This window comes from Danio rerio, chromosome 2 (assembly GCF_052040795.2).
Source record: "Danio rerio strain M-AB ecotype USA chromosome 2, GRCz13ab, whole genome shotgun sequence".
NCBI lineage: Eukaryota > Metazoa > Chordata > Actinopteri > Cypriniformes > Danionidae > Danio > Danio rerio.
The window spans coordinates 60,053,164-60,070,079 of record NC_141022.1 but is presented as its reverse complement, the minus strand read 5'-3'; the positions used below and the strand labels follow the sequence as shown (position 1 = coordinate 60,070,079).

The 16,916-nt window shown below is 36.8% G+C and overlaps 2 protein-coding genes across 2 annotated transcripts in view; one reads left to right on the top strand and one right to left on the bottom strand.

Moving 5' to 3' along the window:
* Nucleotides 1-16,916, top strand: part of pip5k1cb (phosphatidylinositol-4-phosphate 5-kinase, type I, gamma b) — a 754,787-nt gene that overhangs the window by 166,163 nt on the left and 571,708 nt on the right. The gene's annotated exons all lie outside the window — the stretch shown is intronic.
* rab11bb (RAB11B, member RAS oncogene family, b) lies at nt 2,003-16,055 on the bottom strand. The gene is made up of 5 exons (NM_001002555.1): nt 15,812-16,055; nt 6,213-6,408; nt 4,430-4,623; nt 2,777-2,857; nt 2,003-2,463 (listed from the first exon to the last, which is right to left on the bottom strand). Exons 1-5 carry the CDS (start codon nt 15,849-15,851, stop codon nt 2,318-2,320), a joined length of 657 nt encoding a protein of 218 aa, NP_001002555.1. The 5' UTR covers nt 15,852-16,055; the 3' UTR covers nt 2,003-2,317.

Sequence of the window (16,916 nt, the reverse complement as noted above, 5' to 3'; positions counted from 1 at the left end):
GCATATGTTTTAGGCAGCCTCTGCCCTTCACGCCGAAACCCAGTACTGGAAAACACCCATACACACTCATTCACACACACACTCATGCACTACGGTCCAATTTAGTTCATCAATTCACCTTATAGTGCATGTGTTTGGACTAAAAATCAGGTTAAAATGTCAATTAATTTATCAAAACTTAAAAAAATAATTACATTGATCTTTTAATTATTATCAATATTACTAGAATATTTTTAAGAACTGCAATAGAAATAAATATGTGCTATTAAAATATGTGATATTGATAAATCCTCATTGTTTTATCATTGCATTTGTGTTTGCTGGGGTGTTTTTCTCCCTCTAGTAATAAAGCTGAAGAAAACCCATCAGCCATACATCCATCAACACAAACCTACAGCAGATCTGAGGTGATTTACTCTGTTTCAGCTTCAGTTTTCTGATATATAAGATTTACAGTAATCAGTTAAGTGACGTGTTTTCCTCTTATTAATCCGGACGCTAACATTCTCTGGTTTACTGTGACAGCAGCTTTACTGTATTTTACTCTAGTAAAATGTATGAGGGCAGCATGATTTATTTATATTTTGTAAAAAGACTATTCATATAAGCAGAACTGGTAAAATCAATAAAAAAATGTACTTTTTTATATATATATTTTTTATAACATACAGTTGAAGTCAGAATTATTAGCCCCCTGAATTATTCACCCCCCTGTTTATTTTCCCCCCTAATTTCTGTTGAACATATTTATTCAACACATTTCTAATCATAATAGTGTTAACTCATCTCTAATAACTGATTTATTTTGTTTGTCATGATGACAGTAAATAATATTTGACTAGATATTCTTCAAGACACTTCTATACAGCTTAAAGTGACATTTAAAAGCTTAACTAGGTTAATTAGGTTAACTAGGCAGGTTAGGGTAATTAGGCAAGTAATTGTATAACAATGGTTTGTTCTGTAGACTATCGAAATAGTTTTTAGACTAAAGGGGCTAATAATTTTGACCTTAAAATGGTGTTTAAAAAATTTAAAACTGCTTTTATTCTAGCTAAAATAAAACAAATAAGACTTTCTCCAGAAGAAAAAATCAGACATACTGTGAATGAGCATTCCTTGCTCTATTAAACATCATTTGGGAAAACATTCTCTCATTTATGCGTGATTCATTGTGTCACCGACTCGGTCCCAGTCATTCCCCTCGCTGGCCAGCAGAGGCCGCCATCCCCGGATTTCTAAGCATTACATCATCCACCTAGACTGATCGTGCACACACCTGAACTGAATCCAGTTAACGACCCACGCTTCCTATATAAGCCACACTCAAACTCCAGGTCACTGCGAAGTCTTGTTTCAGCGCCGGCCAGCATTACTGAGCGTTATATCCTGCCTGATCCCCTGTGTATTACCAGCCCGTTTCTGACTCTGCTTTGCCTTTTGCCTGCCCACGACCCAAGCCTGATACACGGACTCTGATACTCGCTGCCTGCCCTTGATCCAAGCCTGATACACGGACTCTGAATCACGCCGCCTGCCTCTGACCCTTGCCTGGTAATTCACTCTGTGTCTGTCAGCCGCCAGCCTTGATACCTTTACTGCTACTCTCTATGTGTGTTTGCACCTTTGTGCATATTGTATGTTTGAGTAAGTGTGATTAATAAATACTGCATAATGGATCCCTCCGTGTCAGTCTCCACGTTACATTGTGACTCCTTTATATTCAGCAATTTTTTTTTAAGCTAATTATTAATAACTTTTTTTTTTTTTTTTTTTTTTTTTTTTTTTTTTTTAAGAAACTAATTTTATTATTTCTCATCTTTTAAAAGTACTTTTCACTCATTACTTAAAAGTCCTATTATGTAACTCGCATTACTTGTAATGTGTTACCCCCAACACTGTATATAGTATACATAAATAAAATATAAATATATCAAATTGTTGTTTTTTTTTTTTAAATACTGAAGGTGGAAAGGCATACAAAAGGCACTTGCTTTCTTAATGAAAAAACAAAGACTTTTAATTAGAGTAAAACATGACAAGCACACCAGATTTACCAGATGTTTTAGGAGAATAAAAAGGGTTCATTTTAATCTGTGTAGTATTGTGGAATATTCCGTTGCATTCACACAGAAAAACCTGATTTGGACTTTATTAAAGTAAAGCACTGTCAGCGCAGTCAGATACTGTGTGTGTGTGGTCAAAAAACAAATATATTTATACACATATATATTACAGAAATAAAAGTGAGAAGATGAGCAGCGAGACGTGATGAGGGAGCTGGAGATGACTGACAGGTGAGGGCTGGTCGCTGTGGTTACAGGTTTTGGCAGCACTGCAGTTTGTTGCTCTTCTGTCCGTCTGTGGTGGGCGGGACACTGATGTCCACAACGTTATTTCCGGGAGACTCGTCATGAGCCGACCGCTCCGCTATCTGCTTCTGTGATACGATACGGTAGATTTCTGCACAAACAAAGAAAGCAGGGGATTATCTGATCAGTTAGTAATCAACAAAACTTTAGAGACATTCATTCTAAAATCTGATTGTCTGAGGCTGTGCAACAAGACAGTATATATCATATGGCCAAAATAAAAAGTCTATCGTTTATGTCGTTAGTTCACAAAATACACATGTTCACGGTAATAAGTTTTCATCATTTATATGCGCACAATATTACATGTGACTTGTGTTACAAAACCTGATTGGATAAGCCTCATAATAAAATCTGATTGGACGAGCCTCGTTCTAAAATCTGATTACAGTATGTGTTTGTACCTGTTAGGATGTTTTTGAATGCCTCTTCAACATTAGTTGAGTCCAGAGCTGACGTCTCGATGAATGACAGGTTATTCTTCTCTGTAAGCAAGCAGAGGGTGTTTAACCACAACTATAGCATTGGGTCATTTGTTTATATTACTATAGTGGTTCTGTTACCAACGCGAGAATTACTACCACGGATCAAATACTTTAGTTGTTGTGTTACCATGGCGACTATAGAATTACTATCAGAGATCATTTACTTTAGGTGTTGTGTTACCATAGCGACTATAGAATTACTACCTCAAATTAATTACTATAGTTGTTTTGTTATCATAGCAACAGAAGAATTACTACCACAGATCAATTACTACAGTTGTTGTGTTACCATGGAGACTATAGAATTACTACCACAGATCAATTACTACAGTTGTTTTGTTATCATAGCAACAAAAGAATTACTACCACAGATCAATTACTATAGTTGTTTTGTTATCATAGCAACAAAATAATTACTACCACAGATCAATTACTATAGTTGTTTTGTTATCATAGCAACAAAATAATTACTACCACAGATCAATTACTACAGTTGTTTTGTTATCATAGCAACTATAGAATTACTACCACAGATCAATTACTATAGTTGTTGTTACCATAGAAACAAAATAATTACTACCACAGATCAAATACCACAGTTGTTTTGTTACCATAGCAACTACAGAATTACTACCACAGATCAATTACTACAGGTGTTGTGTTACCATAGGGCCTATGGAATTACTACCACAGATCAAATACTATAGTTGTTGTTACCATAGCAACAAAATAATTACTACCACAGATCAATTACTACAGTTGTTGCATTACCATAGCAACAAAAGAATTACTTTCATAGATCAATTACTACAGATGTGTTGCCATAGCGACTATAGAATTACTACCACAGATTAATTACTAAAGTTGTTGTTACCATAGGGACTATAGAATTACTACCACAGATTAATTACTACAGTTGTTGTTACCATAGCAACTATAAAATTACTACCACAGATCAAATACTATAGTTGTTGTTACCGTAGCAACAAAATAATGCCTACCACAGATCAATTACTACAGTTGTTGCATTACCATAGCAAAAAAAGAATTACTACCACAGATCAATTACAACAGTTGTTTTGTTACCATAGAAACCAGGGCTGGACTGGGGCAAAAAATCGGCCCTGGCATTTTGGGCCAGAGTGGCCCACTACATTCAATCAAAATGCTATCTATCTATGCATGTCCAATATTTTTATCAACTCCTATTTTATAAAACACAAAAGACATATATATGAAATAAATAAATACAAACTTTAATCTCAATTTAATTTCTGTATACTGTCCATAAAGATATTTGTTAAGTTCTAAAAAATACACTATTCATTCATTTATTTTTCTTCGCCTTAGACACAGATTAATTACTATAGTTGTTTTGTTACCATAGCAACAAAAGAATTACTACCACAGATCAATTACTACAGTTGTTTATAAAAATATACTACAATTATATTATAAATTTACCACAAAATATAAATTATTTACTATTAAAAAAACAATAATATTTACTTTGCATTCCTATAATTTTTTTTCATATGGGTCATTCATCTGTGCCTAAACCTCAGGCTGTACCTGCGAAAGCGCGGGCCTCATCAGTGGGCACGGCCCTCAGGTGCCGCAGGTCACTCTTATTCCCAACCAGCATAATGACGATGTTGTTGTCAGCGTGATCTCGCAGCTCTTTCAGCCAGCGCTCCACGTTCTCATAGGTAAGGTGTTTGGCGATGTCGTACACCAGCAGCGCACCGACCGCTCCACGATAATATCTGCACACAAAACACACACCATCAAAAACACTGTCCACATCACAGCATCACACTACTGCTGATAATGCTAAATGTATACATCTAACGCATCATATTTTTTGTCTAATTTTTGTTTATTAATAATTCAATAATTCAAACTACACATTTCATTACTGGATTTGTCATTTTTGAAGAACTCTTCTGTGGCATGTTTTTAATGGTTGTTTGTCTATTGGTAAAATAATGTAGTTGCTACAACATTCAACAGCGTCAAGTTGCATTAAACAGTGATTTTAATCTTTACCATACACATCAGTGTTTATATCTAACCTACAAACTGTTCTCCTAGTACTGCTGTTATTTCATTGTTTGTAACTGAAAAGGGTAAAAAACTGAATCTCTCAATCAAATGCAAATTTAAGGATTAATAAACATATGCAAATCACCATCATTTATATTCAACCCAAGCTCATTCTGGAAACGTAGCCCCGCGGACGTTTCTGGAGACCACGATTTATGTGGCCGGAGGTACGTAAAGGCCGCGTTTGTTTTTTTTCGAGCGAACGCTGCGGGGCGGTGTGGCGCCGCTCCGCCCCTCCTCTTCGCGCTCGCCCGACGCAATCAGTTTGTTCGCCTAGCTCACAGCGTTGCGACGGCGGAGCGGAGGCCCCGGACGAGGAGGAGGAGGAGGAGCCGGCCGTGGTGGACGACGACCGGGATCTAGTCCGGGGAACAGCAGGTTCCGGAAATCAGGTGAGACGAAAAACGGAATCCGAAAAATGAGGGCGAGAACGCGGTGGGATCCGAAAACGCGGTCGAAATCGAAGACGAGGGCTTTTGCTTTTTTTTTTTTTTTTTTCCCGATCCAGCGGCTTTTCGCGCGAGAACGGCGCGGGCGCGAACGCCGCGCGCTCCCGAGAGGCGCCCGCCCAAGACGCGAAAAAGCGCACACAGCGACCTCTCGCGGATCCGCGAAAACAAAAAAACGCTCGAATACGTACCTCCCGGGACGTAAATCGTGGTCCGCAGAAACGTCCACGGGGCTACGTTTCCACAATGAGCCCGGGTTGTTTATATTTATGTTGTGTATGTGTGTTTGAATTGAGAACCCAAACTTTTAATTGTGCAGGTTAACACTGAATGTATTAAAGCAGATTAAATAAATAGTGTCAGAAAGCACCATTAATTACCTACGTTTTGACATTATACAATACAAATCTACCCTAAATTTAAAAACGTTACAGCTGAGGGGATAAATAAAAGTTTGAACCAATTTGCTGTACTAATAGGAGTTCTATATCGAATACCAGAAGGTAGAAGATAAAAGTTGTGGTGCATAGGTTGAGAATACTCTGAGCTTTACCCAGAACTTGCCTATGGTAAAACTCAGCCATAGTCATGTTGCGTGGGTGTTTAAACTGAGTTCCCGATCTTTTAGTGATTATTTGCTCAGCTCTACACTGAATGCATTATTGCAGCTTACCTAAATCGTGTCAGAAAACACCTTTAAGAAAGCCTTCAGAATTTCAACCGTGATCCGTTACACCCCAAGTTTAAATGTACTGTTCAAGCCAAAGATAAACTCGGCTCAACTGATGTACTGTACTCACGCAGAAGTGATGGCTCTGTATCGCTCCTGTCCAGCCGTATCCCAGATCTGTGCTTTTATGGTCTTTCCATCCACCTGAATGCTCCTGGTGGCGAACTCCACTCCTATCGTGCTCTTGCTCTCCAGGTTAAACTCGTTTCGTGTGAATCTCGACAGCAGGTTACTCTTCCCGACGCCTGAATCTCCGATGAGAACGACTGGAAGCAGAAGCAGACTAATTGTTTCACCACAGTCAAAATAACATGCGTTAAAGGGGACTTATTTTGCAAAACAACCCTTTTAGAAGGGGTTTAAACACAGTTGTGTGGCAAAAGTGTGGGAAACAATTGCTTTCCCCCGCTTTGGAGTGTGAACCGCTTTGGATGTATGACTATTAGGGATGTAACGGTATTGTAAATACCGTCATACCGCAATATGAATTTCTTTGGATATTACCGTAGTCGCATGACTCGGTAAAACTATAGGTCTTCTGAGAAAATTTGCTCAGGCGAATGAAGCGAACAGGAGGTAGCGGAAACTACAATTCCCATCATCCCAGGCTTGGCCATCATCCCTTGCGGTCTGTTGTCGCTACAGATCCAGTAATGCGGAAATGGAGTGTGCTGCTAGAAGCGGGCATCAAAAAGCTGGAAATAATCGAACCTGAAGCGGGTGTTGTCGCCGCACGCGTACTGAATAGCGGTGTTGTCGCGCGCGTTCTGATCAGCTGTGTTGTCGCGCGCGTTCTGATCAGCTGTGTTGTCGCGCGTGTTCTGATCAGCTGTGTTGTCGCGCGCGTTCTGATCAGCTGTGTTGTCGCGCGTGTTCTGATCAGCTGTGTTGTCGCGCGCATTCTGATCAGCTGTGTTGTCGCGCGCATTCTAATCACCTGTGTTGTCGCGCGCATTCTAATCACCTGTGTTGTCGCGCGCGTACTGAATAGCAGTGTTGTCGTGCGCGTTCTGATCAGCTGTGTTGTCGCGCGCGTACTGTAAAGCGGGGAGAGGGGGTTGAGCGCGCATACTCAAGAGCGGTGTTGTCGCGCGCCTACTAAAGGGGGGGACGGAGGGTGTGTCGCGTCACGGGGGCACTTTTGATCATTTTGGAAGGGAACTTTCTATCCAACACTAAAAAGGGCATGTGCACTGCACAGGTTGAGCCCTGTGTGTGCACGTGCCTGCAAGTTGGGGAACACGACTAATAACAGTCATGGGGACTGCAGAAACACAGCACACTGTTCAGATTGATGCAGACATGAGACCTCTATCTCACTCATGGTTTGTCCTCTCAAGTGGGGGAAAGACAATGCACAACGTTACCCACTGCTGTCAACCTGGGCCAAGTCATATCTCTCTGTCCCAGAAACCTTAGTCCCAAATGAGAGGGTTTTTTTCTGTTGCAGGGGACATTGTGAATACCCAGAGATACCAGCTTTTACCAGATTATATTTATATGATAATTTTCCTTTAAACCCATCTCTATCTAAGTGAGTGAGTGATTAAATGTTGAATGTGATGAGTTTTCAACAATACTAAATTGAAACTTTATTTTTTTACATGGTTTAATAATTTTTTGTTATTAAAATTGAAGTTCCTGTTTCAAAGCTTACAGATAGATGACTAATTTGTATGTCATTGACACTTTTGGCACTTTTTTGGAGTATTTTCATAAGTTTTGTTTTTTCCTGTAAATGATTCAATAAATACCGTACCGTGACATTCATACCGAGATATTACCGTACCGTGAAATTCTGATACCGTTACATCCCTAATGACTATACATGATAAATGTGCTATATACAGCTGAAATCAGAAGTTTACATACACTCTAGAAAAAGGGACATAAGCATTTTTTTTTTTAATGTCTGGTGGTAAATCATACTAAACGTTTATTATTTTAGGTCCGTTAGGATTACCTGAATGATTTACATTTGCTAAATGCCAAAATTATGAGAGAATTTTTTATTAATGTCTAGACAGTCAAAAGTTATACACATTTTCTTGGTATTTCTTGGTATATAACTTTGGTCAAATGTTTTATCTATCCTTCCACAAGCTTCTCACAATAGTTTGAAGGAACTTTCCTCCTGACAGAATTGGTGTAACTGAGTCAGATTTGCCTTTTCAACTTTGCCCTCAAATGTTCTATAGCAGTGGTTCTCAAACTTTTTTCTATCAAGTACCACCTTAGAAAAACATTGTCTTTCCAAGTACCACCAAAATGAGCAGCATTGAAATACTGTAGCGTAGTTGGACCAGTAAAGCAGCTAAAACTCTGCACAGTTAAAAAACCTGGCAGATTACCTCAGAAATATAGCCTATATATAATATATAGCATATTATATACATCATTTTTAATAAATTTTGAATTATATGTAGCATGTATATGACATATTTCATTCCTCCGTGTACCACTAGAAGGAAGCCCGCGTACCACTAGTGGTACACGTACCACAGTTTGAGAACCACTGTTCTATAGGATTGAGGTCAGGGTTTTGTGATGGCCACTCGAAAACATTCCCTCTGTTGTTCTTAAAGCACATTTGAAATAATTTGGCAGTATGCTTAGGGTCATGGTCTGTTTGGAAGACCCATTTGTGGTCAAGTTTTAATTTCCTGGCTGATGTCTTGAGATGTTGCTTCAGTATTTCTACATAATGTTCTTTCTTCATGATGCCATCTATGCTGTGAAGTGGACCAGTCCCTCCTGCAGCAGAACAGCCCCACAACATGATGCTGCCGCCCCCATACTTCACAGTTGGGATGGTGTTCCTAGGCTTGTAAGCTTTCCCCTTTGTCCTCCAAATGTAACACTGCTCATTATGGCCAAACAGTTCAATCTTAGCTCCATCAGAGCACAGGACATGTCTCCAAAAATGAGTCCTTTTCCCAGTGTCATTTAGCTGATTGTAATCTGGCTTTGTTGTTGATTCTGGCTTGTTGATCTTCCCATGTTGTCACACAAGGAAGCAGTGTGTTTGTCCTTCAATACTATTCTACAGTTGTGCCTCCAAATAACTCAAATGTTGTCAATTAGCCAATCAGAAACTTCCAGAACATTGACACCACCATCTGAGCTTTTTCAGAGGCAGAATAATCTTATCGTCTGTAAACTTGACTATCAAGAAGAGTTATAACAATTTCTCAAAAAACTATTTCTCATTATTCTCCTATTAAGCAGAATAGAAACCAATTTAATAACTTGCCTAAAAGAGAAAAGGTTTAGTCACATTAACATCCCGTAAAGATATATTTTTCCGTATTTCTCCCGTCTTTCTCTGAAGGGTGGCAAATAAACATTAAAGAGTCGATCCTCCCTATACGCAACCCACACCGCCGAACCGCAAGGGGCCGACTCTTGCTCTTAAATGTGAGTCTATTCTGTGCTTTCGCTTTGTTTAGGCATGAAAACACGTTGAAATAAACACAAAAACGGTGTAATTCCCTTTCTTTTCATTACAAGTGTCGTCTCCGGTTTATATGCAATCCTCAAAATATAGAGGTGCGTGACTGTCAGCTGAAGCGCTTCATATTGATAAACAGACGCTGTTTCCCAAACAAATTCGTACTCGGGATTTTGAAGCGGAGCAAAAGTTTGTGTTTTAGGTGCGTTTAAACAGACATATACACATAATTAATACGATTATTATCTAAAGATGTTGATCTTGGTGAGTTTTTTTTTTTTCAAACACAAATAATTTCGTCCCAAATGAGTATAAACAGTTAGGAAAGCAGTTGCTAACATAAATTACCATGTTTTCAGCATAAATTAGTATGTCACTTGCATGTTTCAGTATAAACTAGCATGCCGTTAGTATGAACTTGGTATGAATTAGCATGTTTGCTAGTATGATTAGTATGTTTGTTAGTATGTTTCCAGTAAGGATTAGTATATTGTTAGTATGAATTAGCATGTTGCTAGTATGTTTATAGTATGAATTAACATGTTGCTAGTATGTCATTAGGGTGTTTCTGGTATGAAGTAGTGTGTTGTTAGTATGGATTGGTATGTTGTTAGTATGTCTAATGTAGAGCCAAAAGCAGTTTTTTTTTACAAAGAAAGTCTAGTTTCCTTGGTTGTTAGGGTGTGGCTAGTAAGGTCATCAGTGTTTGGCAGGTTGTTAGTCTGAAGTTAAATGTGTAACCTTAAGGGTGCTTTCCCACCTGTGAATGGATTCAGTTGTTCCGAAACAGAGATTACAATTGTTACATTGTTGCTCTTTGCTCTTGGAGCGGTTCGCTTTCACACTGCAAAGTTTCTAATCGGACCAAAAGAGCTAAAACAAGTCACGTGCGAGTAAACTCTCCTTACATTGGTCAGAGTGTCAGGGTTTATTTTGCAGCGTCCCGCTCAGCTGTCAGGAGAGGTTTTGGTTTGATGGTAATTGACAGGGTGCGCGCGCGATGTGTCTGAGGAGAGATGCGGAGGGGAGGGGTGAGAAGGGTGCGCAACGATGCCTATTTGAAGACCAGGAGGGAGACGAGAGATTACCGGGAGATCATCACTCGTTTGCGGGCATCCGGAGACTCACGAAACTTCCCGCCCTACTCATAATTCTCTCTTCATAGAGCCGTAAGCCTATTACATATCCATAAAACACTGTGATATAACCGCGCTCAGATCGGATCGCTTTCTCACTGCAATCGAACCGCTCCAGGGTTCGTTTCAATCGAGCCGAGACCACCACACTCAAGCGATCTTGGAGCGATTACTTTGGCGCGGAACAGAGCGCGATTGCCCTGTTCACATATGCCAAACGAACCGCGCTAACTGGGCAAACGAGATACGTTCCGAAACAAAAGTGTAGGTGTGAAAGCACCCTAAGGGTGCTTTCACACCTGTGAATCGATTCAGTTGTTCCGAAACAGAGATTACAATTGTTATTTTGCAGCGTCCCGCTAAGCTGTCAGGAAAAGTGGTGGTTTGGTGGACAGGGTGCGCGCGCGACATGTCTGAGGAGAGACGCGGTGGGGAGGGGAGAAAAGGGTGCGCGACGATGCCTATTTGAGGACCGGGAGGGAGACGTGAGATTACCGGGAGATCATCACTCGTATGCGGGCATCCGGAGACTCACGAAACTTCCCGCCATACTCATAATTCTCTCTTCATATAGCCGTAAGCCTATTACATATCCATAAAAACTGTGATATAACCGCGCTCGGATCGGATCGCTTTCTCACTGCAATTGAACCGCTCCAGGGTTCGTTTCAATCGAGCCGAGACCACCTCATTCAAGCGATCTCGGAGCGATTACTTTGGCGCGGAACAGAGAGCGATTGCCCTGTTCACATATGCCAATCGAACCGCGCTAACTGGGCAAACGAGACACGTTCCGAAACAAAAGTGTAGGTGTGAAAGCACCCTTAGTCTCTATATAAGTCTGTATATATATACAAAAGTTTGTGTTTTAGGTGCGTGTTTAAACAGACATATACACATAATTAATACGATTAATATCTAAAGATGTCGATCTTGGTGAGGTTTTTTTTTTCCAAACACAAGTAATTTTGTCCTAAATGAGTATAAACAGTTAGGAAAGCAGTCGAATGCTTTAATTTCAATGTTAGATGTGTGCATTTTTAAAGTGACACCCGTTATTTAATGTAATCAAATGAAAAAATATCTAAATAAGTCATTCAGTCATTGCTCTTTAATCAGAATGTGTACGTTATACAGTGAAGAAACCGCTAATGAGATTTGATTCTATTTCATTATAATAGCTATTCATTTTAATAAGCTGAACTGTTTGCTAATTTATTGGCTGCTGATGTATACTATTTAGTTTTTCTTTTATAAGTACTACTAATAATAAAGCATATTACTGACCATTTAACTGTTTATTTACAGTGAAACTGCTCTAAATGACCATATTTAGTCATTTGGGGATTTTTTAAAGGGGGGATGGGGAATCCCTTATTATGGTGAGCATATCCCTTATTTTCACATACCAATGTTGACAGGTATGGTAGGGGTAGACGTTAATAACATAAAATGAATGGCTAATTTAATAAATAATATGAATAATTCTTGACATATTTACTGTTTTTACATTAGTGTGAGGGGTAAATTTATGGTTGGCGTAGAGGTAGATGTTAATGACATACAGTTGAAGATTTTCCCCCCAATTTCTGTTTAATGGAGAGCAGATTTCTTCAACACATTTATAATCATCATAGTTTTAATAACTCATTTCTAATAACTGATTTATTTTATCTTTGCCATGTTGACAGTAAATAATATTTAACTAGATATTCTTCAAGACACTTCTATACAGCTTAAAGTGACATTTAAAGGCTTAACTAGGTTAATTAGGTTAACTAGGCAGGTTAGGGTAATTACCCAGGTTAGGTTAATTAGTCATTGTATAACGATGGTTTGTTCTGTAGACTATCAGAAAAATATATAACTTAAAGGGGCTAATAATATCAACCTTAAAATGGCTTCAAAAAAATTAAAAACTGCTTTTATTCTAGCCAAATAAAGCAAAAAAGACTTTCTGCAGAAGAAAAAATATTGTCAGAGACACTGTGAAAATTTCCTTGCTCTGTTAAACATCATTTGGGAAATATTTAAATTAGGGAGCCTAATAATTCTGACTTCAATAGAACTATTATTGAGTAATTTAATAAATAATATAAATAATTCTCATTTTAATAACAGTTTTTACAATACTGTAAGGGTTTGGTTTAGGGGTAGATGTTAATAAAATACTATTTAATTAGTATATTAATAACTAATATGAATAATTCACGTTATAATTAGTGTTTTTACATAGGATTAGGGTTGGGGTAGATGTTAATAAAACACAATTAATGGGTAATTTAATAAATAATATAAGTAATTCTTGCTTTATGTGCTGTTTTTATATAACCGTGACGGTTGGGTTTAGGGGTAAATGTGAATAGAAAACATTTGAATGAGTAATTTAATAAAAAATATGAATAAATTTTGTTATAATTACTGTTTTTACTTTAGTGTGAGGGTTGGGGTAGGCATTAATAAAATACAATTTAATTAAATAAATAATATGGATAATTCTCGTTATATTTACTGTTTTTATATTACTGTGAGGGTTGGGTTTTGGCTTATGCTAATAAAATACATTTTAATGAGTAATTTATTAAATAATATGAATAGTTCTTGTTACAATTACTGTATTTAAATTAATGTGAGAGGAAGGTTTAGAGGAAGATGTAAATAAAAAACTATTTAATGAGTAAATTAATTAATAATATAAATAATTCTCGTAATATTGACTATTTTTACATTAGCGTGAGGGTTGGGTTTAGGGGTAAATACTAATAAAATACTATTTAATGAGTAAATTAATAAATAATATAAATGATTCTCATTTTAATAACTGCTTTTACATTAGTATGAGGGTTAGTTTTGGGGTTTGGGTAGGGGTAGACATTAATAAAAGACATTTTAATGGATAATTTAATAAATAATATAAATAATTCTCATTATATTTACTGTTTTTACATTAGTGTGGGGGTTGGGTTTAGGGGTGGATGTTAATTAAATGCTATTTAATGGATGATTTAATAAATATTAGGAATAATTATCATCATAAACACTGTTGTTACATTAGTGTGAGGTCTGAGTTTAGCATTGGGGAAGCAGACGTCAATACAAATAAAGGGTAAATTAATAAATTATATGAATAATACTTGCTTTAATTACTGTTTTTACATTACTGTTAAGGTTGGGTTAAGGGGTAGATGTTAATAAAACACAATTCATTTGATAATTTAATAAATAATTTAAATATTTTTCCTTATATTTACTGTTTTTTACATTAGTATGAGGGTTAGTTTTGGGGTTTAAGTAGAGGTAGATGTTACTAAAATACGTTTTAACTAGTAATTTAATAAATAATATGAATAATTATCGTTTTATTTACTGTATTTACATTAGTGTGGGAGGTACTGTAGGTTTTAGAGAAAATGTTAATAAAATAATATTAAATGAGTAAATTAATAAATAATATGAATAATTCTCAATATATTTACTGTTTTTACATTAGTGTGAGGGTTGGGTTTTGGGGTAGATGTTAATTAAATGCTATTAAATGGATAATTTAATAAATAATATGTATAATTCTAGTTAAAATTACTGTTTTTACATTAGTATGAGGCTTGGGTTTTGAGGTAGAAGTTAATAAAATACAATTTATGGGTAATTTAATGAATATTATAAATAATTCTTGTTATATTTACTGGTTTTATATTAATGTGAGGGCTGTGTTTAGGGGTAGACGTTATTAAAATATTTAATGAGTAAATTAATAAATAATATAAATAACTCTCATTTTAATAACTGCTTTTACATTAGTATGAGGGTTAGTTTTGGGGTTTGGGTAGAGGTAGATGTTAATAAAATACATTTTAATGGGTAATTTAATAAATAATTCTTGTTATATTTACTGTTTTTACATTGGTGTGAGAGGTAGGTTTATGGGTAGGCACTAATAAAATACAATTTAATGAGTAAATTAATAAATAATATGGATAATTCTCGTCATATTTAATGTTTTACATTAGTGTAAGGCTTGGGTTTGGGGGTAAATGTTAATAAAATACAATTTAATGAGCAAATTAATAAATAATATAAGCAATTCTCGTTATATTTACTGTTTTTACATTAATGTGAGGGCTGTGTTTAGGGGTAGACGTTAATAAAATACTAATTAATGAGTAAATTAATAAATAATATAAATAATTCTCATTTTAATAACTGCTTTTACATTAATATGAGGGTTAGTTTGGGGGTTTGGATAGAGGTAGACGTTAACAAAATACATTTTAATGAGTAATTTCATAAATAATTGTTATATTTACTGCTTTGATATTTCTGTGATGTTTAGGTTAAGCGGTAGATGTTAATAAAATACTATTTAATGAGTAATTTAATAAATAATATGAACAATTCTCATGATAACTACTGTATTTACATTAGTGTGAGGGTTAGGGGTAAATGCTAACTAAATAATATTTAATGACTAATTTAATAGGTAATATGAATACTTCTCGTTATATTTACTGTTTTTACATTGTCGTGAGGGTTGGGTTCAGGGGTAGACGTAAACACAATACATTAAAATGAGTAATTTAATAAACAATATGAATAATTCTCGTTATAACTACTGTATTTACATTAGTGTGAGGGTTAGGAGTAAATGTTAATATTTAATGACAAATTAAATAGGTATTATAAATAATTCTAGTTATAATTACTGTTTTTACATTGTCGTGAGGGTTGGGTTCAGGGGTAGACGTTAACACAATGAAATTCAATAAGTAATTTAATAAACAAAATAAATAATTCTCGTTAACTTCCGGTCGCAGCTGTATCCCTTCTAGCCGGTGTAAAGGCATCCAAGCAGATGTTTTACAGATCGATACATGAGTATTGAGGTATTGATGCCTCTGCGGGCGTTTCTATGTCAGACACTGTTATTTGTATATGTGTGTGGCATCATTTTACATAGGATGCCATTGCAAGAGACGCTTCCTCAACAGTGCTTATTCCCCAACAGGCTCCGATCTGTGTCAGACACATGCTACAGTAGCAACAATAGATGGATTATGAATGATTCTGACTGTATGCAGAATTTACCTTTGAACAAGAAATCGTATTCATCGTCTCTGTTGGCCATTTTAGACAAGCCGCCCCGTCCTGCAGTTCTTCCAGAAGGAGATGATCAGATGAGTTTGTGTTGATTAGCTCAGTGTAGAAAGAAAAGAGTCAAATAAAGGATAAAAGCACACAATGCGCCACCGCCGCCGCCGCCGCTGCTGCTGTCACACCGCAGGAAGAGCGATCTGCTCGGGCTGCATTGGGGAGGAGTCCCGCTGAATAGAACCACAGCAGCCGGTAGGGGGCGCCACATTAGGACAAAAATGATTCATTGGATTCACAATATTTTTAATAAGTGGTTGCAAACTATTTATAAGGGCTAAATGTAAACAAATAAACTAAGTTGAACATAATTTAATTAGTTTGTTAACTTCAGCCCTTATAATTGTTTGCAAAGACCTTACCTTAAAAAAAATTAGCAAATCATAAATCAGTTTTTTCAGTGCTCACACACTGCTCTCAGATCAGCAATATTATTCTTTAGAAATCTGTTCCTGTTTTTATCAGCTATTGTAACTTTTTATCACATAATTGTGTGGAACAAACTCGCAATCCTGAGTTATAAAGTGAAAATTATGAGTTATAAAGTGATTTTCTGACTTCATATTTCAGAATTTGGACTTTATATATGAAGGTAAATCAGTTGCGTAACTCGAGAGCTTGCAAATGTAAATGTGAGCACTTGTGATAATAATATTTGTATGTGTAGGTTGAAATGTACACTTACAGCTCTGATGTGAACAGCTGAATCCCTCGATTTGCACACACACACAACAATCCACACACTTGTGTTTTAAATTGGAAGTTGCAGATTAATAGTTGTGTATTTGTAAAATGTCATTTACAAATACAAAGTGACAGACACACGTGTGCAAGGCAAATTTGATTGCATCTCCATTCTACAACCACAGGTCGGCACTCACAACCTCGGATTCGTCAGTACAACTACAAATCTCCCGCGCTCTGACTTTTGCTACACATCTCCCGCGATCTCTGTAGCAGAACTCATCTGTGCACTCGCAGATGCAGAGGCGTGAGCAGCGCGGGGCGGGGGAGGGGCGGGGCAGGTGTAAAGCTGTTTGAT